This window comes from Dama dama, chromosome 1 (assembly GCF_033118175.1).
Source record: "Dama dama isolate Ldn47 chromosome 1, ASM3311817v1, whole genome shotgun sequence".
NCBI lineage: Eukaryota > Metazoa > Chordata > Mammalia > Artiodactyla > Cervidae > Dama > Dama dama.
In genome coordinates, this window is record NC_083681.1 from 61315025 (window position 1) to 61340533 (window position 25509).

The 25509-nt window shown below is 49.9% G+C and overlaps 1 protein-coding gene across 1 annotated transcript; it reads right to left on the reverse strand.

The window, feature by feature from the left end:
* Positions 1 to 863: 863 nt before the first annotated feature.
* PAX6 (paired box 6) lies at positions 864 to 22911 on the reverse strand. The gene is made up of 14 exons (XM_061140200.1): positions 22741 to 22911; positions 22455 to 22641; positions 18601 to 18677; positions 18167 to 18227; positions 14479 to 14609; positions 13647 to 13688; positions 13337 to 13552; positions 12406 to 12571; positions 6516 to 6674; positions 5965 to 6047; positions 5588 to 5738; positions 5377 to 5492; positions 2709 to 2859; positions 864 to 1791 (listed from the first exon to the last, which is right to left on the reverse strand). The coding sequence occupies exons 4-14, from the start codon at positions 18174 to 18176 to the stop codon at positions 1706 to 1708; spliced, it is 1311 nt and encodes a 436-aa protein (XP_060996183.1). The 5' UTR covers positions 18177 to 18227; positions 18601 to 18677; positions 22455 to 22641; positions 22741 to 22911; the 3' UTR covers positions 864 to 1705.
* Between the last annotated feature and the right edge of the window lie 2598 nt (positions 22912 to 25509).

Below are 25509 nucleotides of genomic sequence, written 5' to 3' on the forward strand. Positions count from 1 at the left end.
TGGGCCCTGCTTCATAGATTTGGGAATGTTTGGCTTAAGCTGCCAATGACTGAAGGCCTTTAACTCCCACCGGCCAGTCACAGTCCGCTTTGTTGTTGTCTGTTGATGTGTCTGTGCTCATTATTCCTTGACACGCAACATTCCCCCTCCACCCTCCAACCATCCACAGCCACACAGAAAGCGAGAATCAAATGGAACAGCTGTAGTGCTTCAATGGGAAATGATGCCTCTTGTGCAAAGGGGAGGGAGACAGAAAAGGGAGAGGGGCTGTTTGAGAAAGGCAGCGGCTTTCAGGGAATCTTGTATAAGAAATCTACTTTTGAATATACTTCAGTGAAATCACTGTTGAAACGGGCTGACAATGGAAACCTGCCCAGATTGAAAATGCCAGCCCTAATTCAAAAGACAATTCCTAGCTAATAGCTTGTTGCATTTTTAAATTCTGAATTGAACAGATAACTGGGAAATGCTACCATTTTGTATATGTACTGTGGGTATAAATGGGCACAGATCTACACACAGCTTCCAGTGGAGTTTTTTTTTCTAACACATTTGTGATTTGATACCTGTAAAAATTATCTCCTCTTAAGGATCATCAGGATTTAAAACAGAGTATGTCTGAAAGTAACCATTGGTTTAGAATGTTAATCTAATATGGAAACAAAATTTGTAACACCACACTATAAGGTTAAAAAGAAAATAGTATAATAAAGGAAATACAAAGGCTTTGGCATGGTTTTTACAATCAACAATGGTTAATTTTGATATGTAGTTGTGAACAACTTCAAAACACTTAAGTTTAAAACTCTTGCAAGCACTTTTAATTGATTAGGAATGAATTCTAGATGCACAAAATGATTGGACTGTGAACAGTAATACAACTATATCTAAGAACAATTAACTTTTGCTGGCCAAAAAAGAAACTTATGATTGCATGAAAATGTGTATAAAACATCTATAGAGTATTCTTGTCAAATATAAATGAAATTAACTTTATTATAGAAATCATTCTGAGGATTTCTAGGGAAGACAAATACTTACATTTTGACATAAAACAAATTGGATTATATCAAAGACACACTCTACCTTTCAGCTATCAACTTTTTTCTTCCTTGAATTTATATCTTACCCTTTTTTTTGCACATAAACTTCATCTGTTAACAACCTTTGGAAAACCAACAGATATTTCTTACATAAATCTAGTGCATGTTGTTCCAGGTTTAATTATATGCAAAGGAATGATACAAACGTGGAACATCAGTCCATAAACTATGAACAGATGGGTAGAAGTATTCCATATATCTTGATAAAACTCTTAAATTCGTGGCAAAGCTTGTTGATCATGATTTCCTTTTTTTTTTTAAACAACTTCATGATCAACAGAGATCAAACATCCATCCAGTCTACGTTGTTCTTTTTTCATTATAACATACAAATGCCCATTTACAAATAATACACCAAAATGAATAAAAGTTTGGATACCAAAATGAAGATTTGTTCCAACTGACATCGTGCCTTCTGTATACAAAGGTCCTTGTTTTCAAGTCCATTCCCCAGTGGTACAACACAGGACACAACTGCAGAACTGAAGTGCTTCTAACAGCCATTTTTCTTTCCTTCCTGATCGCCCAACTGCTGTGTCCACATAGTCACTGACTGAATTAACACAATATATTCTTTTTGTTTTTTTGATTTTTTTTTTTTTTTACTGTAATCTCGGCCAATATTGAGACATATCAGGTTCACTTCCAGGAACTTGAACTGGAACTGACACACCAGGGGAAATGAGTCCTAGAAGTGGATGAAAGAAATAGCCATGTAGAGATTCCCTTCGAGAGACAGGCATGGAGCATGAATTTATAAGTTAAAAAAAAAAACAAAACTCCAGTACTAACATTTCAACTATATTAAAAAAAAAAAAAAAGCTTTCAAGTCTTATAAACAAAAGCAGTACCTTCAGAAACTAGAAAACATGTTCACATGCACCTACTGAATTCCAATCCCTCCCCCCAAAAAAACCAACTCCAGGCTTCCCTGGTAGCTCAGACAGTAAAGAATCCACCTGCAATGCAGGAAACTGGGGTTTGATCCCTAAGTTGGGAAGATTCCCTGGGGAAGAGAATGGCTACCCACTCCAGTACGCTTGCCTGGAGAATTCCATGGACAGAGGAGCCTGGTGGGCTACAGTCCATGTGGTCGCAAAGAGTCGGACACCACTGAGCAACTAACACTTTCACTTTCCACTTGTCTGTATGTTTGGAACTTTAGCAACAAAACCATCCTAGAAAATCAAAGTAGTACTTCTTCAGTTCCAATGAAAGGTATAGAAGAACTAGGAAGGACCTGAGAAGTCTTTCCAGTAAGCTCGGGGGAGGTGGGGGGATGGCCTTCACTGTTGAGTCTGGCTAAAACAATAATTTTTCCTTCTGAAAGTTAGATTTTCAGGTCTCGCCTTCATATGCAACTTCTGCAACCAAATTCAGGAAAAACAACATTTTTTGTCAATATGGCATTAAGTTACTAATGAGTTTGTCTGAATTCCCCTTTTGAATTAGTTTTCCCCAGAGAAGTGAGCAACAGAGAGTAAAACACACCATCACACAAGGCCGGCAGATTCTTTCCAGGTAAACTCTGAATGAAGAGAGATGACCTGGCGAAAGAAGCTGCAAAGCCCACCTGCGTGCAGCCTGCGGGGAGCAGCAGCTCACCTGTGGAAGTGGCGCCCGAGGTACCCATTGGCTGGCTGTTCATGTGTGTCTGCATATGTGGGGGGGTGTAGGTATCATAACTCCGCCCGTTCACCGAAGGGCTGGTGGGCAGCATGCAGGAGTACGAGGAGGTCTGGCTAGGGACTGGGGGCTGGGAGGAGAAAGGCAACCTGTGGTTACTGAGACACATTGTACAGCCACCTCCCCAGGCTCCCTCCTCCCCAGGGCTCTGCCAAGAAGTCTGAAGACACCCGCAAGTAAAGCACTGGAATTCCACGTGGGAACTCTAAGATTGGGCCTCCAACTGGTCCTTCTATTGTCCACTGCTAGAGGAAAGTTGCCTACATACCGAACTTTTTAAAGTACCCAAAATTCAGACTATTGCCCAGCTAGATGGTTGGCACCATCCATAAAATGAATAGAATTTTTGTCCATTTTTATCTTGGACCTTTGCTGGCACCTTTAGAGAAGTTTTAACATGAGGACTTCCATAAATACATTACCCCTCTCTCACAAATTCAATCTATTAATATTTGGGAATCCAATGACACCCCCACCCCTTAAACCCTGTATTTCAAGCTTTAAGGCAGAAAACAGCGGGAGGAACTCTGTGCAAAATTTGGTTTATGGACCCTGGAAGCCTTTCATGGTGGGACTCATGGATTTAAAGAGTCTTGAAAAGGCAGATCAGTAATGATCTCAGGTTAAAGTAGTCAGAAGTGTCAGAAAATACCTAGCCCCGTCGTGAAAATTTGCTGTGACTTTCTTACAGGCTCCAAACCTGAGATTGGGTTTAATCCACAAAATTGTGCTGCTACCCTCTAAGTATTTAGAATTGTGGTAGTAAAAAGATAAACCTTTATCCTAACTAAATAAATATACAAGGCTGGGACAAAACCCCTCATGAGCTCTCACAGGGCTATGATGGGGCAGCAAACTTGGGATGAATTAATAGAAGCCTAATGTCAGGAGCGAGGGAGATGATAGTACTGCTCTAGTCTGCAAACTATAGAAATGTTTAACATTCCAAGATTCACATCCTCAGAGGCAGTGATACATTAGAGAAGGTCAGAGAAGGACACTTGCTCCTTATAAAATGGTTGAAGATTTTGGTCAACAGGATAAACTGATGGAAAGACAGGACACTCCTTACCCAACTCCAAAAGTCAAAGAGCAACTTTCTCTGAATAGTAGAATTGTTGATGCTTTAATTTTGTTTTATGAATATATATACATGGCTTGAATGATATTATGTTATATAATTTTTAAAAATCAGCATGTGAAATAAATGGACCCACACAGGCCTATATGTGGACACAACCCTAACAGAAGAGCAGCATCTATTTAATTGTTTCTATTTTCTCATATATGCAGCTTTGATCTTCACAGAAACCTAGGTATTGCTAGAATTTATAAAACTGAACAAGACAGTCAGTGGCCTTATTAAAGTCAGAGGATTACTGCTAACATCGAGTTCAAAGAGGCAAGCAGGCCCTCCGGGCCTTGTCAGAATTTCAGCTTGCTTTTGTTTCTATCCTGAAATCACTTCCTCCAGGCAACCTTGACTTCTAGAAAATTCCAAGGCAGTTGTAGCCACCCCAACTAATAGGCTGTTAATCCCTTAATTTACATTAATTGCTCTATGGTCAGTAATATCCAGATGCAATAAAAATAGACATGTGAATAATGCCTCGGAAGCTGCTTATCTAGCTGTTCCTATATTAGTCTAAAAGACCATGAAACATTTATTTTAGTGTGATGTGGGCTAGAAATCCAGCCAAAGATGTTCAGTGGAGAATAAACTATCTGTGTACCCCCAAATCTGTTTCTATCAGGGGCTCATGCTGGCCAGTCTCATATTACCCAGCATCTCTAACTGCCGTACAAACAGAACAAGAGTCCTGAAGAAGTCATGGCAGAAGGCCCACCAGAAGACCAATATTCTTCCCCATCGAGAAACCCTCTGGCTTCAAGGTTCCAGTACACCCTGCCTACCTTATACAACTTCCATCACAAAATGGGATTAGGCTAGTTCAGGACCTAGCACATGTAAGGGCCAATACATATTTGGGATGGAATTGAGTAGGGGCTATGCACTTGTTATACCAAGTGAATAGCATCAACCTTTCCAGGCAGCTGGTAATGCCAGAAACTCATCACATCATTCACAGCAAAGATACATGATATTTTTCTTCCTCACTAGTTTATCACAAACATCCTAAATAACATCCAAAATACACATAAAGACTATAAATTTATTTATACAAACACCTAAATATAAACCTGTTTTACCCATATTAACTCCTTACTACCTAATAATTTGCCAGCATTATTTTCATTTTCTGGTCCAAGTTTCACACTGGTCCCTAAAGCATGCCCCATTCTCATCCAACATCATCAAGTTGACATTCCCAATGAGCAAAAAGCAGATTAACTGGACTGAAAATCAAGTTTTTATTTTATTAAAGGCATGAATCAATCAGTTAATCAATCAACTAAAAGACTGGATTGACTGCTTTCATCTCAGACTTCACTGGTCAAGCCAATCACTGTACTGAGAAAGTCTCCCAAGGGTAAACACAGGGCCAATGAGGTCTGCATGCCCCAACCCCCTCCTAACCTCCTCTCCCAGGGACCCGTTAAGTGGGCAACCACTGGCCTCACTTACTTGCATAGGCAGATTATTCGCCATGGTGAAGCTGGGCATGGGCGGCAGAGCACTGTATGTGTTTGTGAGGGCTGTGTCTGTTCGGCCCAACATGGAGCCAGAGGTGAAGGAGGAAACTGCGGGGAGAGGGACACAACAGTTGTGATGAGAGTCAGAGCCCAGGATGAACAGGCTGAAACACACTGTCAGCAGAATTAATATTTCCAATTACCAGGTGTGGTGGGTTGTGGGATTGGTTGGTAGACACTGGTGCTGAAACTACTGCTGATAGGAATATGACTAGGTGTGTTGCTGGCTTGCCTTCTCTGATTCCTCAGCTTTTCTTCTCTTCTCCATTTGGCCCTTCGATTAGAAAACCATACCTGGAAATCAGACAGAACAGGTGAGCCCTGTGCCTGCTCCCAGCTCCACCCCATCCCTGACAGGTTCACTGTCCTCCTCCCCCAGTCCCCGAGTGACCGCAAAGCATTCAGCAAACTAAATCTGTTTCTATTTATATAAACAAATGACATTCCTTAGAAGCACCTGGGTCTCTAAAAAAGGCAAACGGTCTGAGTCACAAAGCATGAACACGCAGTCCCCGGGTACCTGTATTCTCGCTTCAGGTAGATCTATTTTGGCCGCTAGTCTTTCTCGGGCAAACACATCTGGATAATGGGTTCTCTCAAACTCTGAAAGAGTAAGTTGCATTTTCTATGTTGCACCAGAACTATACAAAATGTGTCAACCAAAGCCTGGATCAAGCTGATTTCCACCTCCTGACTTCCATCACTTTCAACCAATTCCCTTTAAAATGCTACGACTATTAGCATTGACTGTACTTGGAAGGACTATCCCATCAGAACCATGTTCTATTTTTTTGTTTAATGACATTCATTCAAGGTCTCTTCTGTGGCCTGAATTAGCCAAATCATCATTCTTTCTTTATGAGAAGTCAGATTTTTCATCTTTGAATTACTGGTACATGAAAAGAAGAAAGAACACACATATACTAAAAGAGATGCCCAGAAAAAAAAAGAAAGAAAAAAGAAACCTTCTTAGGCCTCTGTGCAAGGGCCCTGGCTAAATTTAGCTCTTTGTACTGAAGATGTGGCATTTACTTTGATTTACTGCTTCTCTACTTTGAAAAACTCCATCACCTTTCTCCAGGGCCTCAATTTGCTCTTGGGTAAAGGATGTTCTATTTCTTTGCAGCTTCCGCTTCAGCTGAAGTCGCATTTGGGCCTCATCTGAATCTTCTCCATTGGAACTGATGGAGTTGGTATTCTCTCCCCCTCCTTCCTGCTGCTGGCAGCCATCTGGAACAAAAAGAACAGGACAGTAAGAGAAATTTGGAATAACTTGGAGTCTCCAAAAGGGGCCTCATATAGCCATAAACTCCAAGAGCAGTTTAGTCTCACCCAAACATTCCCAAGGTAACTGTCAGGCTTCGAAAGACATTAGTGACACACGTTACCTGACCACCATTTTCAGTTTTTATTATGATGAGACTATGCAATGTAGATACTTACAGAATGGCATTTCTGTGAATGACAAAACAAGTAGTGAAGTTTCCAATTAAAACGATCTTTCACAACTAACCTTGACCCTCCAAATGCTTCACCCAGCTCCCTCTCCTTAGAGAATTTATTTACCTATGGCTATGTTGGGAAAATAGAAGAGTGATGTTCAAGATTTTAGCTGATCTATAATCAGTAATTCCTATCTAATCAATTAGATGTTGATAGGTTTGTAGAAAATGCTATTAAGAAACCAAACCAAGCTTGTAATCTTTAAAAAAAATATTTATCTAGTTTTTATTTGAATTCTGCACAGTCAATTTCATTTTAAAGGTTGTGAATTTAGAAGTGCTCGCATTGTTCTGCAGTTTTATTCAACTATTGTATGAGTGCGCTTTGCCTTGACACCTATTACGAGCACAGCTGTAATTATATCATCACCAAGAACAGGCTATAATTGCTGAAAATGGAATTTTATATTTAGATAAAAGGACTGTCCATTCTTTGTAATGTGTTGCACCAGAGAAAAGTAAGATTTCTTTTAAATTTTTAACGTGTAATTTTAAAAAAGAAATAGTAGAGAGTTCACTAACTAGCTAAATATGCTATGCTGCAGCTGAATCCTTGGCATATCATTTAAGTGGTACATTTTTAATTAGGGCATTTCCACCACTTTTAATGTAATTTCTATCATTAAACAGGGGAAAGTTTTATTGTTTTCCTTTGCTGCTTGGAGGGCAAGATGTGCACTTGGGCAAGCTGTCTCCTTTTGCGCCTTGCTGGAGAGGCCACAGCCTGTCTGAAGGAAAGGATTCAGCTCTCGATAGGCGTCCAGGGCCACTGCCTCCTGGGTCCTTGGTCTTGGGTCCTAAGGCCCCCAAGGGATACCAACCGGGGCTGCCCCCCTCCCCATTCTAGCGACTTGGCCCTGGGGGGAGGAGCCTCTGGGGCGCCTTGGTGGGAATCGACTTGGCCGGGAATATCATTTATAACCGGGAGACAATAGGCAGTGCCTTCAAAGAGTTCAGGGAATTGTGACAGGATCTAGTGGGATCTTTTCAGGAACTTTGAAATGTTTTAAAACCCCAACTTTCTCCCCCATTTAAACAGGCGGATTCATCAGCACTGGCCACCATATGGGCCCTTGGAGATCTATTGAGATGACCACCAACACTTGAATAGCGAGGGGCTGCTTTTCAGCACAGCACAATGCCCCGCGAGTAAGGGAAACTATTAAACTCCTGGGGCAGGAGCGTTGGCAAACTTTCGTGGGCAGAATTTCGAGGCCACAATGAGCGCGGACAACAAAAGGATTCTCTTGAGGCGTGCAGCGGGCCACATTGTGTTACAAGAAGCCCAGTCAACAGACTTTTCAGTGAAGTGTGTTAACCCCTCTGCTCTGCTATCATTAATCACTGTCCGAAGAGCGGGCGCCTCAATGCTATTTAGGGCGCTTGGCTGGGGGCTGGAGGGTGGATGGGGGGCCGGGGCAGGGGGTTGGCGGGGCGCCGGGCCGGTGGATGAGGACGGGGACCTGGGGGGAAGCGGGGAGGAGAGGCAGAGCGGATGAAGGCTGGGGGGGAGGGAGACAGGAGGGGCGGGAACAGAGGTCTGCTTGAGGGAGGAGGAGAGGGGAGGGGGTAGAGAAAGGTGGGGCCACAAAGAGGCTCCAAAGATGAAGAGGCCAGAAAGGTGCAAGAAGGCCAGGAAAAGAGTGCTGAGAGGAAAAGAGACAAGAGGGTCAGCGGACAAGGGGAAAGACCCGAGGGAGATAAGAAAGAGACAGAGACTCAGTACATGGGCTACTTGGGGTCGTCTTGCGCTACATCAGAAAGGTGGGGCTTGGGGAGGGCTCCTTGGCGGCGCCCCCAGAGCCCCACACTCACGGGTGCCTGCACCAGCGTCTGCGCTAATCTACTGCCCCAAGTTTCATGGTGACTTTTCAACGTGTTTTTCAGGGAGCGAAATTCCGAGCCCCTTTTATTTTCGGAATTAGTCGATGAGGAAGACTTTAGAAATAGACTTTGGGGGGCCAACTAGTAAGGCCCATCAGTTATTGCTTTTGGAAAGCACAAACAAAAACCTGCAATCCTCCAACGTGTAAGTAAGGGACCGAACACAATCCCATCTTGCAGCGGTGGTGGTCACTCAGACGCCTTCCAGGAGGCCCCACCCCAGTCCTTTTTTCTGGCACATTCGATCTCTCCAGTTAAACAAAGCTGCCCGGGTGTGCCTCGGAAGACCCCCACAGATAGCATTCTCTGCTCGCGTTTGCTTCACTGAGGCTTTCCTAATTTTAAAACATGGACATGTGCTCACGTTCTCCTTCTTCCTTTCTTCCTCTCCGCATCCCCCCTCCCCGCCGGCCCCCGCACCACACACACACACACACACACACACACACACACACCACTTACTCACAGGAATGCAGGCACAGCGCCGACTTGGCAAGTGACTTTTAAGGGGAGTCATTTAAGGGAGGATGAGGAGCGCTTGATTTTAAACCTCTTTGGGGAGAAACAAACAGCAGTGGAGAGAGAAGGGTCAGGACAAAGTTGTGGCTGCAGGATCCCTCCAAGGCCCTACAGAGCCAGTGTGCCCCGCTGAAAGTTTGCTACTTTAGCAACTATTCGCAGCCAGGCGGTGCGGGAGAGGTCACTCTTAAATTGGGTGCCCCTCCTTTTTTTTTCTTTAGTGGATTTACTTTCCACTCTTAAAGCTTTTTAGCAAAATAAAACTAGAAGTTGGATCTCGGATTCCCCCCATGATAAACCTAAGTGGCAGACAATTAAGATATCTTCTTTAAAAGGCGCCCCCTCGGAGCGCAAAGAAGGGGCCTTCAATGGGCGCCGTCCACCTTCCAGCTTAATCCGCGAGAAGGCGAGTGAAAGCGCCTCCCATTCTCCCAGCCCCAGGACCATCTGACGCTCGGGATAGGATTTGTTTCCTGGAAGAAGGAGAAGGGAGGGAGAGAGAGAGAGAGAGAGAGAGAGAGGAGAAGAAGAAGAGAAGAAGAAAAAAAAAAAAAGACGCTGGGAAATAAAATCATTCCTTAGTTTCTTAGTGTCTTAATCAGTGAGGCGGAAAACAAGCAAGAAAAGATAGCAACCCGGTTGCGGCACCTTTTCAGCTCTGGAGCGCGGATCAAAACATTGAAGCATCTGTTGAAAAAAGAGACTGACTAAATCCTATAGAGGGTCTGGGTATTAGGGGGGGCGGGGGGGGGGGAGGGAGGAGATAAGAAAAAGTGTCTCCGTGATCCCTAAAACCACCAAATCGCTGGAGAATTGGGGGCCGGATAGAGTTGTCTCTTGTGGTTGTCAGCCCACATCGGCACAGTTTTATTCACCGCCGCAAGGCGTTGATCAGATGGAAACCATATTTGTCTCCCTCTGAGACCTAATCTCGCCTTACGCTTTCGGAGTCATGGACTCCTTTAAAACCCAAAACCGGCTTCCTGGGCCGGGAAAGGGGGCGAGGGAAGGGGGGCGACTTCTTAGCTCCCAAAGAGCCAAGGATTCCCGGCATGTCAGCCGTGGCCACCGGCGCCCTGTGGCCCCCGCACCCGGGCACTCCGCGCTGGGCTCGCGCCCCCGTCCTCCCCACACAGCGGGGACCAGGAGCAGGTGTGGATTTGGGGGGGGGGGGGCGGCAGAGGGAGAACCGGAAGTTGGTGAGCCAGAATGCTCTAGCAACTGCGAGCCTGAAAGAAAGTTCAAAGTTCCTAAACGAGCGCCACCTCCCGCCCCAGCAAACAGGAGCCCTCGCGCCCAGGGCTCAGCCCTCCCAGGCCGGGTCACCGCGTCCCACGCCCTCCCGGAGATTTCTCCGGCGGACGAGGCGGCGGGGTGGGGTCACCCGGACCTCAGCTTGGTGGGGGGGTGCTGGGGCGAGCAGTGGGGGTGCGTCCCTTGGGTGTGTCCGGTGTGCGCACGTGGGAAGCCTGCAGTTTCAAAGGTCAGGTGAGGGTATGGCGTCACCCCCTCGTCCTCACCAGAGGCCGGAGGAGGCCAGCGAGGAGGCAGCGCCTCCCTGGGGGGGCAGCCCGCCGCACCCCGGGAGGCCGAGGTTCGGCCCGATCCGGGCGAGCGGGCGGGCGGGTCGCCCAGGCGAGCCGGAGCCCTGCGCATCGGGAGGCCTCGGCCGGGCCGAGCGGCCGCGCTGGGAAACACCGAGCCAGCGCTTTGCTCCCTATCTTCCCAGTGTCCGTCCTATATTGTTTTCTGCTCTTAAAACTGACATGTCTAATTGGCAATTGGTGCCGAATCGTGTCCAGAGGTCTCTTGTGGAACATTTCTACAGCTGTCTCCTTCAACTAGACGCTTATTCATGTCGCCTTAATGAGAAACAAAACGTTCTCTAATGAGCAATTACAGAGCGACAGGATTGTTCCCATAACAAATTCTTGCGAGTGACAGAAGCATCCTTTGTACCAGATATTTCGCATACTGTTACCGATTTTCCCTTCCCTCGCCCGGCTCCGTGGAGGCGCGGGGCACCCAGATTGGGTTGAGAGCGCACGGAAGCGAGGGCAATCCCGTCAGCGTCCCCCTCACCGCCTCCCCTGGCCAGGAGCCCCCAGGCTTCCCCGTGCTCCGGGGAGTGAGATTCCACGTCCCATTATCCCTCATATTATCTCCTTGTCACGCGGACAACAAATACCGATTAATCTTCGGAGTAAACTGTTTCCTATTCTTGACCAAGCTACCTCCGGTGTGTGGAGGGGAGGGGCGGGGAGAGCCAACCGGTCCGACCCCACCCCCGTCTGCTCCTCTTCCTCCATCCCTCTTCTCACAGAGCCTGCAACGGCCCAGATCCTATCTATGCGCTCAGCTCCTGGGTAGCTCCCGGCACACCAAAGTCTGGCTCACAGAAGCCTCACCCCACCTATCTTGTTACACAGTCGCCACCCACAAAGAATGAGAACTAGGGGCCCAGAGGAGTGGAGGGGGTCCGAACCTAGAGGGTAGGGTTGTTTCAGTTGGGAAATCAACATTTCCAATGCCCCATCCTCAACTTGGCCCTGCATCTCACTGCTCACCCTCTCTTATACACCCTACTCATAGTCACATAATTTGTCAATTACAGCAAAAAGCAGGATGATACAATTATGTTTACCTTGCAGTCTGTCAGTGTGTTAACTTGTCACACTTCTACAGCAAGGGGGCTCTCCGTGCATTTTAATGGCATATTTGAATAGGGCACCACGCAGCTAGCTCATGCAGGCACACACCTACTCCTGCCCATAAAATGTACTCAAGTGTGCACACACACACACACACACACACACTCATCCCAGCCACACTCATACTACTTCTAACTACACAACCCTTGAATTTCCAGGCCAACCAGACAGTTCAACAAATACCACCTAGACACAGCGCAAGTCAATGTGTCCCAAGCCCTTGAAGAGTTACTCCCACTACATTCTCCAAGCACAAAAGTCCAGAGAGGGAAAAGGTTGGAGGAGAAGAGGATACGCAAGGGCTGCAAATATGGAGGGTTTGAGAATGGGTGTTTGGGTTTTTACCTTGCGTAGGTTGCCCTGGCACTGATGTTCCCGGATACCAACCCGGGCGGGTGCCCCAGCTTCCGGTCTGCCCATTCAACATCCTTAGTTTATCATACATGCCGTCTGCGCCCATCTGTTGCTTTTCGCTAGCCAGGTTGCGAAGAACTCTGTTTATTGATGACACCTGCAAATCAAATCAAGATCAAACCAAATGGCAGAGTCTCCTGAAGACACAGTTGCCCTATCTTAAGTCTCCATCTCAGCATGCCCCTCTTTAAAGAATGACCCCTAATACATTAAAAAAAAAAAAAAAATCCCCAGCTATCCTGGGACAGTGGGTGGACTTGCAGAGACATCGTGGAAAGAGTGCCAGCTATGACTCTGGGCATGAAAACTGAGTTGGGTAGAGAGTTGGAAGACTAGGGAGTGGTCCTTCACTGTTGCTGAGTGTTTTTGGTGACCTAACTCACATGTCTACTTTTTTATTGTTGTTGTTGTTAAAGATTCCCCCTCTCCAATATTAAGGCTTGGCTGAGAGATTTCTTTCACTGTTATTTGTTTTTTACATTAGGACAGAAATGGATGTTTGATTTCTGAAAGAAGGTTCAAACAGCGAGATGAGGAGGAAGCTTGCTTGAATCTGGTTTTCATTTTCGTTTTCCTTCTAGATTCCAGTGACTTTCTCCAGGTGCCTCCACTCTACCTTGCCGCATGCAAATGAGGTGACTAACCCTCCCACACTTGACTCCCATTTCCAGAAGGTCAATAAAAAGGTCAAGGTGCTCCTCTCAAGACCCCAAGGTACAGAGGTGACAAACGTGGAGCGGGGAGGAGAGGAAGAGAAAGACACTGGCAGGAAGGAGAGCAGGGGGACGTAAAGAAAGTGATGGTAAAGAGGGAAGAGCATGGAGCTTAGGGCAGGGAGAGGGAATGTTCTCAGTGAACTTACACTTGGTATGTTATCGTTGGTACAGACCCCCTCGGACAGTAATCTGTCTCGGATTTCCCAAGCAAAGATGGACGGGCACTCCCGCTTATACTGGGCTATTTTGCTTACAACTTCTGGAGTCGCTACTCTCGGTTTACTACCACCGATTGCCCTGGGTCTGATGGAGCCAGTCTCGTAATACCTGCCCAGAATTTTACTCACACATCCGTTGGACACCTGCATAGGGGAATTGGACAGAAAACCACATTATTAATAATTTCAAGACAAAAATAAAATTGTTTAAGTATGCATTAAACAATGACAAGCTTACGTTTTGATTGTCCAGCACTTGGACTTTTGCATCTGCATGGGTCTATAACACAAAAATATACCTTCAATGGTATGAGAACTTACTGTAGAGAGCTTTTTTTCTTAAAATTACATTTGTAGCCCTAAAAACTACAAATAGGATGATACTTTCAAACAGTTTGAACTACAAAAAAACCTAAAAGTTTTTAAAACTGTTTTTGTAAATAAACACTGCCAGAAGATGCATCAAAACGAAGTCAGATTGTTTTGTGCTGATCTTGCTTAAAGTGGTGTTATGCTTTAATGAGTGAAGGGGAAAAATAAACTGAATCTTTAGTCATTTTTCCTTTAAAAATATGCCCAATTGAATAAATGTGAGTTAGGGAGGGAGGTAAACAGCATTTGTCTTTTAAAATCAATATATATTCTTCATGAATATGAAGAAATCAAACAAATATCTCAAACCCTGAGAGGTAAGCATGGGGTGAGGGAAAGGGAATGAAATTATGCAGATTTATGTAACTCATTTTATTACAGTTCATAAACTGTTACCACAATGAACGTTTTTAACAAATGAAAAGAGAAAGGTTTTTTTTGTTGGTTTGTTTTTAATTCACACCCAGTTTTTCTCTTAAGCAGATGAATTCTCTTCTGTGACTGACCCAGGTTGAAAGAGATCGGGAAGGATGGTGGAAGGAAAGGGGAAAGCAGAAGGTAGGGGGGTGGGGTGGGGGCTGGAATGGGGGGTGAGGGTGGGGGTCCATAATTAGCAGCGTTTACAGTAAGAAATGAAGAGAGGGCCTTGAGAGTGGAGGGCCGCGGGGGCGGCGAATGGGGCGGCGCCGGAGGATCACCTGCAGAATTCGGGAAATGTCGCACGGCCGGGCCCCGCTGTGAGCTAGCTCTACGATCTTCTGCCGGGTGGAGTCCGGCAGTGGCCGCCCGTTGACAAAGACACCACCGAGCTGATTCACTCCGCTGTGACCTGAAGAAAGGGAGAGGAGAGCAGAGCAGAGAGGAGGGGAAGAAGAGGCAAGAAAGAGAAGAGGGGGAAGGAGGAGATGGAGGAGGAAGAAGGAGGAGAAGGATGAAAAGGAGGAAGAAAGAAGGGGAAGAAGAAAAGACGACCACAATGCATCCTCAGCTCCCTGCCAGCCCTGGCCAACCTCAGTGATCAGGTCCCTGCTATCGATGAAAAATGACAACAGGACCTCCAAGCCATTCCAGGCATCGGGCAGCCCAGCCCAAACACAGCGGAGCTCCTGCCCACCAGACTGCAGAGCAGAAGCACGGTGCAGACACACGTAAGAACACGCGCACCTCACTGCTACTGACTGCTTTCACTCCAGCAGAACCCCCAGCCCACCGCTGCCCCCCAGAAACACCCCAGCCAGTCTTTGAACCCGCAAGGTGCAAATAATGAGCTCAGAAATATCCTCCCAAAGATCCCCTCTGAGTGTAACGAAAAAACCACGAGTCCTACAGAACCCACACTGCATCTTCAAGCTCCCTGCATTGTTAGAACTGTGATGGCAAACCCTACAGCTCTTCAGTGCTCCCTCAGATCCTAGGGTCCAGAGACATTTGCTGTCATACTCCAAACTGGTGAAGCACTGGGGTTAAAAATATATATATAGGAGAAGAAAAGGGAATGGAGTAAAGAAGAACCAGAACAGCAAATCTGTGGCGAGTGAACCGCAACCTGGGTTCAGCACCTCCCATGCAGGCTGCCTCAAGCCTCTCAGATCTGCTCCAGCCACAAAGTAATCTGGCTGCTATAGCGGGGCGGAGGGCTGGGAGTCTGTCTGCACCAGCTACAGCTCCACTTTTACTTCCGATGCTAAATTCGGCCCTCCCCACAGCCCAGGACAGATAGGAGCAAATATCAAATAGTGAAAAGAAAAGGAAAAGACCACACCACAGTGTCCCCTTCCCTCCTTTATCTGGTTATCTCACAACCTCACCCTATTGTCTAAATTGAGAATAGGGAGAAGGAGTTAGCAACCTTGTAGCCCCCCTCCCCAGAAACCAAAGGCACACAAATAAAGCCAATTGCCAATTTCCACTTCCTTAAAAATCTCCAACCTGCAGCCCCGACTCTAGAGAACAGCCCTTCCAGGAGAAGATGTGGCTCCCCGGCTCAGCTCTCCTCTCCTCTCTTCTCCTTGGAGCCTCTGATAAATTGACTCCAGGAGCCTGAGCTTCTTAGCAATAAATAAGCTCCAAATATAGAAGAGGGGGGAAAATATGATGAGCCTCTCTGACATTTGTCTTTAAAATAAAACTAGCTGCACGTCAAGTTTGAGCTTAATTTCTGGAAATAGGCGGAAGTCGCTCCGGATCATGCATGGAAGGCTAATTGAAAAGATCAGTCGGGGCGCTTGTGGCAGCCTTGTCACTTTCTGACAGGGCTCCGCTCCGGGAAATTGCATCGTCACGACAAACGGGACCGTGATAAAACGACCCTTTCCGTCCCTATTTGGAGATCACTCAGACGAGATGGAACTGCACTCGTTTCCCCTTCGAGGGGAGCCGCGTTTTCAGGGTAGCCGAAGGCTTGGGGCAGATTGGGGGGGGGGGTGGCTGACTGAGGGGGTGTGCTGAAGCCTCAACTCGATGAGAAGTGACAGGCGTTTGGGGTATCTAGGCTCCGCCGGGCCGGGCTCGAGCAGGGACATCGCGGGGACACTGCTTCTCCAACAGAGCGAGGCCTAGACCCTGCTCCTGGTTTCTCCTAAATTTCCTTTATTGCCTTCCTTTGCCTCGAAAGACCTTCTGCGGCTCCAGCTTACAGGAGTCTCCCCTTTGGGCAAAGGACGCCTTCCAGGAAAAAGAAAGGCTCTCCCAGAGAAAGATAGAGAAAGACCTTCCAAACTTTACGCGCAGCCTGGGCAATTCCCAATCTGGGAATGCCAAGGCGTATGAAGCCGCCTAATCCTAGACCTCCCTCCTTCTCCCCCCACCGGCACAAAAAAATAACCTGCCCGCCACCTCCGCGGCGGCCGCCGGCGGGTGCTCGCCCAGGGCCAGGTCGCCTCTGCCAGCATCGAAATGGCAGCGAGGAAGCGCCGCTCTAAGTTCCCCTTCAGAGGTTAAGCCTCAATCATTGTATCCCTTCCCTAGGGACGGCTGGCGCTCTCGCCCAGTGGCGATGATTATGCGCCTAGAATTCGACCGCGAAGCATCTAATAGGAAAACATATGGTGTCAATTTGGATGCTCTGCGCCTCGCGCACACCCGGGAGCGCGCAGCACAAAGCCCGGCAGGCCGGCCCGCGACCCCGCGCCCCTCGGGGCCCGCCAGCCAGGCCGCCGCGGCAAGTGCTCAGCGCCGCGCGCCCGGGGCCGGCCTGCCCGAGAGCCTACGGCTGGGGCCCTTGTGCAGGAGAGGGGAGGACCCAGCAGCCAGGAAGAGTGGCCAGAAGCCCGAGCCTCGCCAAGGAGCGTTCCTACCGGGCCAAGTCCCGAGGCCTGGCACGTTCTGCACAACTAATCCGCCTTCCAGCTCGGCGCCCCCTTTGCGCCCTCTCCTGCGCTTCACGCCCACCAGCCGCTGAAGCGCCAGGGGACAGCCAGCGGCTGCAGGACAGATGGATCAGGGGCTAGGGACCCCTCTCCGTCTGCAGTTCAGCAAGGCAAGGTTTCTAGAAGATTTAGGCTTTCAGGCACTCCATACAGCGGAGCCCTGAAGCCGCCTCGGGGCTCTGCACCGGTACCGGGGCCGAGTTTCACTGGGCCTCCAGGCTCTCGGATTCGTCCTGCCACAAAGCAGCACCCACGTACTGAGCAGGAAGGCGGGCTGGGGGCCCGAGGGGTCTAGGCAGACGGAGGATGGGAGATGAAGAGCCAGGGAACCAAAGGCACAGCGGGCCTGGATGACTAGGACCCACCCAGTAGCTACCAGGGCAGGGCTGCTCCAACTCCTGGGCTCGATCCGCACTCTCCTCCCGACCCAGTAAACCTGCTCTCGCCGGTCTGCGCCCTGTAACAGTCCCACGGTTCCAGTACCAACTCCACCCCACCGCAGGCCCGGATGCCCCACTCCCCTGGCCTTCCAGGCCCCTCGCCGGGGTGGCGATGGGAGGAGCTGCTCTTAGGGTGACTGGGGGAGAGAAGCCCCCCACCCGCCCCAGACGGTGGAGACCTTCAGTCTTGACTAAGCCCAGGGGGCCTCCTTCTCGCTCTACGACGGCGAGAGGCCTCCGCCCCGCCCCGCTCAGCCCAGCCCCCCTCTCTGGGGTCAGAGCCCGGGCAGGGGCGGGGAGGGGGTGTGAGTTACAGGATTTGGGGGGATGGGGTTTCTCTACCGCAGCTTCACAAACTCTTGCGGGCTGTTCTCAAGGGCCCAGCCCCTGTTCTTCCAGGAGGGAGAACAGAGTAAACGCCCTCCCCTCTTGGAGCAGCTGCCTCGGGTCCCCGGGCCTCTTCCCTAGCGCCCCCGGCCTGGGCAGCACGGACACCGAAAGCCTCCGAGCCCTCCCCCGACCCGCACGCTGGTCCGCGCCTCCCCCGCCCGAAGTCCAAAAAGACCAGAGGCACTTACTGTTCTGCATGCTGGCGCTGGCTGGGGGCCGCGGTATCCCACGGGGCTCGAATATGGGGCTCTGTTAGCAAGAATATAGGCATTAATTCTGGGCCGGCACCAGGTAGGCCTACCTCCCTACAGAGGGTGTCCTGGAAGCAGGACAGGAGAAAGCCTCTTCTTTATGGAAATAATCCACTCCATCAGTGTGGGGCTATCGGATCAATCAGTTTGGGCAAATCAGCTCTGCCCTCCAGTACGTGCAAAATCTACCTTTTGCATTACAAATACTCCAGTATTCCCAGTCTGTTTCCCCCATATCTCTTAGTTAACCCTTTAGTCAGAAGAATTCATGACTTGATTTTGAATTTTTTCTTCCAACTGAACAACAATGAAGAAGTAGTATTCTGACTCTTTTAGGTTGGGGAACCCAAAGCAGCCAGCATGGAACTTGCCTGAAATCTGGGATGTCTGTCCACTCTCACAATAAAAGGCCTCACACATCTGCGCGCTCCTAGTTAAAGTCTTCCCCCTAAGAGAAAACAGAAGGAGAGAAAGGTATATCAAACTATGACTCAAAAGCATAGATCATGGACTCTCTGATCCACACTCTCAGAAAGAAAAGAAAAGAAAAAAAGCCATCTTGGGCTCAAACTGCCATAAAACTCTAAATTCCAGAGCTACACCCACATTTCCAGCAGCCTGTCCTGCAAAGGTCTTCACGTTTTGATAGTGGCTGCTCTGACCCAGCTTTGAGTGATTTGCAGAGCCTGACAAGTTAGGGCCCCATTTTGCAAAAATACCAAGAACCAGGGAAAGAAAAGGGGAGAACAAGAGAGACAGCAGGGTTAGGAGAAGAAGCCAAGAGCTGGGGGAAGGGGGACTTATACCTGAAGTTTAGAGGTGAAGCACAGGGGACCCTGGAACTTCAGAGTGCTTGAAAGTGCAGGCTGAGGCTGCTTGGGAGGATGTCAGAACCAACACTCCTTTCAAGAATTTCACTACCCCGGTCCCCCCAACCCCTCCCCAACCCAAGTCTTTGGTTACCTCTTTATCCTTCACTCTCCCCCTCAAACCTTCCCAGTCGGCTTGATCGCCATTCACTTCCCATTCTTTCTGGGACTTTGAAAGTGGCAAGCCCAACTTTTTCCCCCCCAAACCTCACTTATTGTGATTAACTTCTCTTTTGGTGTTTAGATCTTCCCCCCTTTTACTGTACTGTGACACACGCTGTCTACCTCGCCTCACTGCTTTAAAAAGTACAAACAGGAGGGGGTGAGCGTGGTCGACAAAGCCTACAGAGAGCGAACAATGGCTTCTATTCTCCAGCTCTCCCCAAACCCTAAGAGCAAAACCGAATCTCCCTAACTAGCAACACAGCTTCCAACCAAAGGTACCAACAACTCACCAACTCATAAAGGGAACAGAGGGACACTTCTCGCTTTGTAAGTCCTGACCCAGTGCTAGTCCCGCAAGGTTAACACCTCCTCCACCATCACCCCTCCCTGTCTTCTCTTAAGAAGTAGGTCTGGGTGGGGGAGAAAATAGAAAAGTAATTTCTTGTTATAAATATCTGGAGGTAATTGTGTTACTGGTGTGAGTTGTTAGGGGCTGTAAAAAGATACAACGGCACCGTGGGGAGCTCAATTGGGAAGAGAGAGTTACAATAAAGAACCCATTCAAAAGGTTTGCCAAAAAAAAAAAAAAGAGTAAAATAATTAAATAGTCACAGCATCACTTTCCCTGCTTAAAAAAATTAAAATATTCATTCTTTTTTTTCTGATTTGCCTATTATGATTATTAATTTTGCTTGCCTGCAAGAATTCTAAGAAGCAATTTTTTTTTTCTTCAAGGCCATTCATGGTCTAATTTATTAACTAGCTGGGAGGCAGCTTAAATCCATAAAAATAAACTTAGAGGACTTTCCCCCAGCTTCCCAAAGCAGTTTCCCAAAGCCTCTCTCCTGTCTCTCGTCCCCAGACCAAGTCAAGTCCAGGAGAGAGAGAAAAACCCAACTTTGCGCAGAATGCCCAACTCCCTCTACACACCAAGTCGGATTCTGAAACTGCACATAGTAGCTGGTGGGGAGAAGGGGGACTGAAATTCCCCTGGAAGGGTAAAACTTCCTACTGTAACCTACACCTATACTTAACCACAACCGAATGCCCCCATCCAGGTCGGTTTCTTGGAGCCATTTTTAAAAAATCACTAGCTGATTCCAGAGAGGCCTAACCGATTAATTTTCCAAGCAGCTGGGAAGGTGGAAGCATTTCAAATCCCGGTTTTGCTCCTTTCCCACCCTCCTCTCAACTAAGAAGCTATCTCATTACTTAAGTAATCGTTAACACAGTGCAAAAGCAACCCGGGAAGCCAGGCACCCGACACCCGGAAGCAGTCTTGCGCAGAGACTAGACTCCCCCCACCTCAGCCACAGCTTCAGCCCCCCAGCTCAACCCAGGGCTTCCTATAGCCCTAGCCGGGTCAGAGACCCATTTTGGAAAGGAAGGAGTCTCCAAACACCTCGGAGTCGCCTTGCCTCGGTCCACTAGGCCACTGGGGCACTGCCTCGCTATCCTAGATCCAAGCCTCAGCTTTTACTGCTCTTGTTTTAATTACTTCATTCTCAAAACCATCTCCAAACTTCTTAGCTGGGGTGAAGGGGAGAGCTCACTTTTGGCCCTCCCGGTCCCCAGCCAAAGAGTAATTACCAATTAAGATGACAAAGTTTTACTCTCTAGGGCCAAATAAGATAACAACTAATCAAATTGCCTTCAGACGTTTGCAAAGGTCACCAGCTATAAAAAATGTAATGTCAACAGCAACAACTATTATTTCTCCTCCGTAAACTCGCCAGGCTTTCAAGGTCTTTGCTTTTCATTTTCTGCTCCCACCCCCTCCTCAAATCTTCCCAAGTTCGAGTTAAACGTCCAGTAAGCCTTAGGGAGCTTTGGATAAAATGAGGGGGAAAAAAAGAGAGAGAGAGAGAGAAACCACCGTTCACTTTGTTTTTAAACTTTCTAGAAATCACTCATGACTGGAGGGCTGAGTTTTAGCACTCGAAAAAGAAAGCATTTCCACTTGAAATTCAACTCCATTTCCCCCCAATTACACTTGCTAAAATTCAGGGCTATTATGGTGCAGAGAGAGTGAGAAAATCTGCACAAGGAAAGAGGCAACAACTTTATGAACTTTGAAAAGACACTTTTTCTCCTAGGGTCTTAGAATCGAAAAGCTCTCGAATTTCTCAGACTAATTAGCAGGGAGAGGATGTGATCAGACCAACGAAAAGCCACTGCTCTCATACTGATTTTTCTAAAGGCCTCACAAAGGAAAAAATCAGGAGCTTTGGATTAAAAAAACAGACAGACTACCTTTCCACCTCGAAACTTGTTGAAATGGCAACACCAGGTGCAGCTTTGTCAGAGGAAGACAAGGAAAAATATCCACCGAGCGCTGGGGGCCCGAGGACGGGGAGGGTGAGGCTAAGGTTGGGGGAAACCCGGGGCGCAGAGAGTTTTCAAGTTCCGAGCTCTGCCCCCAAGTTGGGGGCCAGAGCCTGGGGGCTTGATGGAAGCTGACAATCCTCCCGCTCGGCTCCGAGCTCCCTCGGAGCGCGCGTTCCACCGCCTGGGCCTGGCAGCTTCCTTCCCGGCTCCCGCTCCCTCGCTCTTTCTTTCGGCCTCGGGCGTGAGGCTGCAGTGCCGACTGACTGCTCAAGCTGGCGGCGGGCGCGGTGGCCCTGAGCGCTCGGGTGCCAGCGGATTCCTCGGAGCCCGGGAGAGCGCCGCACAAAGCCGGAGGGCGGGCGGGCGGTGGCGAGGCGAGCCGGCTCCCTCGGCGCTCCCTCGGCGCGCGGCTCTCTGCGCGCTCGCTGGGCCCGCGACTGGACAAAGCGGCCGGCGGCGGCCGATCGCTGCAGCTGTTCCCGGGCCTGTGGCACCGCAGAGCCTCTTCGTCCTCTCCCGCCGGCCGGGAGCATTTGGCAACGCTGTGGCCGGGAGCCGCGGCGGCTGCGGCGCCCGAAGCCTTGGTTCTTCCTGCGAGATCAACCCGCGCTGGCGCTGGGACTGAGCGGGCCGGCCGCCCCGAGCCCTGCGCCGCTCTCGCTCGCCGGCGGTCGCACTCTGACGCCGGCTTTCGCTGGAAGTAGAAAGTTTGGGCTCCTGCGTGGAAACTTCTCCGGTCCAACTCTCCCGGCGTAGCAGTGGGGGAGGGGACGGGCAAGAGGGAGGAAGGAAGGGGGGAGGAAGGGGGAGACCTGCCTGAATATTGCAATAAAAATGAAGCGAGAAGAAAGAAGCGGACTCACCTTTCTGAGGCATCCTCTCTGGTCAAAGCTCCTGTCAAGAGTTTTGTTTGATTTTTTTTTTTTTTTTCCTGTTGTCGTCGCTTAAAGACCACAACGGTTTGAAATGACGGTGTTTTAAAGGAGTTGCTGGCGAGAATTTTCTCCACGGACGCTGCTGGTTTGGTGTGTGAGAGCAATTCTCAGATCCCTGGGAAGGAGACAGAGATTGACAATAAAATGGGCTGTCAGCGGCTGGAGAGTGAGAGATAAAGAGTGTGGGTGAGGGAAGTGGCTGCAGCCAGCACACCTATGCTGATTGGTGATGGCTCAAGTGTGTTAATGTGTGTGTGCCGGGCGCCCGGCCTCGCCTCCACCGCTCCTCACTGGCCCATTAGCGAAGCCTGACCTCTGTCATCATCCTCCAGCAAAACACTTCCTCCTGCGCCTGAACCAGAGCGGGAAATGAGGCCGAGCCACGGTTCGCTTTTCAAACCCACTAATCACTCCGCAACATGCAAATGCACGGATCGCTCCCACACAAAATATTGCTTTATGCAAAGCAGCGCCGGGGCCTCGCGCCAGCCGATTGGATGCTCCCTCTCCCCGCCTGGTGCAATTGGTCCGTTTGTTTGAATATGAATACACTTGTTTTCGGCCCCGCCGGTGTGTCCCGGCTGCTCTCCCCGGCGCTGGGCCCCCCGCGCCTGGGCTCTGGGGCTGGCGCTCGCGACATCTCTAAGGCTCGGAGCGCTCCGGGAATCAGCGCGGCCCGCTCTGTGGCCGCGAACTTGAGGGGTGGAGTGAAGGCCGCTGAGCTGGGGGTCGCGCCTCCCACACACTTCAGCTGGGCGCGGGACTCACAGCTCACGGATGGAGCAAGTTTCTGTAGCTGCGCGCGTCCCTTTCTTGCCAACTCCTGTGCAGCGTGGCCTGCTGCCCCGCCTCCGCCAGCCCTCCCCTCGCGTCCCTACCCCATCTCCGTTTGGATCCTGGGACGCGAACACCGCAGTGGCCGCGCCCTAGCCCACCTGGCCGCGGAGAAGACGACGAGAAAAGGGGCGTGATCGTCACTGGGTCCCGGCAGCCACACTCGCGCCGAGGCCGAGGCGAAGCTTAGGCCGAGAGGAGGCCGCCCGGCCGGGAACTTGGCGAGGCCAGGCGGCCTTCCCAGTCCAGGCCTCAGGGGCCTGCCCATTCCCCCACCCTCGCTCCCCCGGCCCTTTCTTCTGTCCTTTCTCCTTTCGGAAGGCGCGGTGCGCAGTGGAGCGGAGGCACAGCCGGGGCTGGAGAGGCCCGAGCAAACACGCCACTTACTTTGTGTACAGAGGGTTCTTGTGAAAAGCCTGAAGAGTCCTCACCAAACACTCACCAACTTCTCCCACGTGCCATTTGTTGACTAAGTGCGGCTGTTTTTCCAGGCGCCCGAGAGGAGGGGACGCAAGGGGGAGATAAGAAGGGGGGTGGAGGCCTGGAGTGGAGGGAGACGACCAATGCTGGGAGTGTGTGTGTGTGTGTGTGTGTGTGTGTGTGTGTGTGTGTGTGCGCGCGCGCGCGCGCGCGCGTTCTCGCTCGCTCGCGATGCCGGTGTGTCAGCGTGTATCTGTGTGTGCTACCAGTTATCTTTTGTGGTGTGTGAGTCTTTCGCACGACGGTTCCCTCTCCTGGGTCTGCTCGGTCCACGGAGGCAATTCCCCTTCAGCTGTTGCCAGAAAACCGGGGAGGAAAGTAAGTAAATGGCTTTTCTCTTCTGACCACACACCACAAGTCCATTTGTTGAATGCCGGACGATTAGGACACACCTCAGTACACTCCAAAGGCTCCCCTCGGTGCCCGCAGTTAAGGTGACAGGGGAGGGAGCGGCTGCCCCTTCCGGCAAAATTCCGGGCTCTCTTGGAGCTTGCAGGTCGCGAGGCAAGGAAAGGGGAAGGTTTGGGATGGGGCACACACCACAGGACCCGACAAAAGAGGATGGGGTTGGAAGAGGTGAGGTAGGGAGGCTGAGAGGAAGCCGCCGCCAGGTAGACTTGACTTCTCCACTTGTGCAAAGGACAGAAAGTCAGAGCTCATCAGTAAAGTCTCTGCCACCTGAACTCACCGCTAACCCGCGGCGCGACGGCTGCCCCGGGAGCTGGGACCTCGAGGAGGCTGCAGGCTGCCTTAGGCCGGCACCGGGCCTAACGTGGGTCTCACGCTCTCCTCCTCGACCTGCGCCCACTAACGCCGCAGCGGAGAGGCCAGGCAGAGCTGCGGGGTGAGCTGGGAGGTCTCTCCTATCTGGGACAGAGTTGGGGTAGCACAACTCGATCACCATCTCGGCCTGCGGAAGGTCCTTCCCGCGGCCCAGGAGCCATACAGCGCCGGGAGAAAACCCAGACCAAAGAGCCTAAGGAGGTGTCGCTGGGCGCCCGGGTCGGCGGCCTCCTGTGCGAGACTTCGTAGGACCGCGACTTTCAGAGGATCCCAGGCAGCGAGGCAGCGGGCCCATCCCAGACCAGCGAGAGCCTGCATTCTTTCTCTCTCTCTTTACTTCGTAACAATCAGTAAAGAAGCTCGAACTCAAGTCCACTGAGCATAAGCGGCGGGGGGAGGAATCCCAGAGACTGTCCGAACTGGAGGCGAATATCATTTTTACAACCTCTCAATTAGCGACCGAGTGGATTAGCACCTTCTTAAGCTTTGCCTAAGAGAGAAGCAGCCGTAATCTTGTTGCTATTTCCCCCCTGGGCACTGGCTCTTTGAATCAGCTCCTTCTCCCACCCTCCCACCCCCACCTCACCTCGGAGAAAAGTTTTAAACAACAAAAAATCATAAGAGGCGAGGAGCGGGAGTGAATGCCACTGACGTCATTGGGTGAAGGTGGGGGCTCAGAGAAGGACTCTTGGAAACCCCTCTGCACAAACAAAAAACAAAAAAGGACTTGGCAGCTTCCAACGTGTCAATATTTGGGGGAGGGGGGAGTTCAGCCCGCCGGGAGGCAGAGTTTTCAAAGTTGGAAGAGAGCGGGGAGGGGAGCTTGAGTTCCTGTCCTCTCTGGGCTAGCCTCAAGGAGGGCGGGGGTGCCGTTCAGCCTCGGGCC

Bases quoted from the DNA above. Each gene is read 5' to 3' on its own strand.
- PAX6 (XM_061140200.1), bottom strand. The intron at 6,675-12,405 runs GTAAAAACCCAA...TTTTTGTTCCAG, and splicing joins GCCAGGGCAACCTACGCAAG to ATGGCTGCCAGCAGCAGGAA. The intron at 5,739-5,964 runs GTACCCGGGGAC...TCTGATTTCCAG, and splicing joins TACCTGAAGCGAGAATACAG to GTATGGTTTTCTAATCGAAG.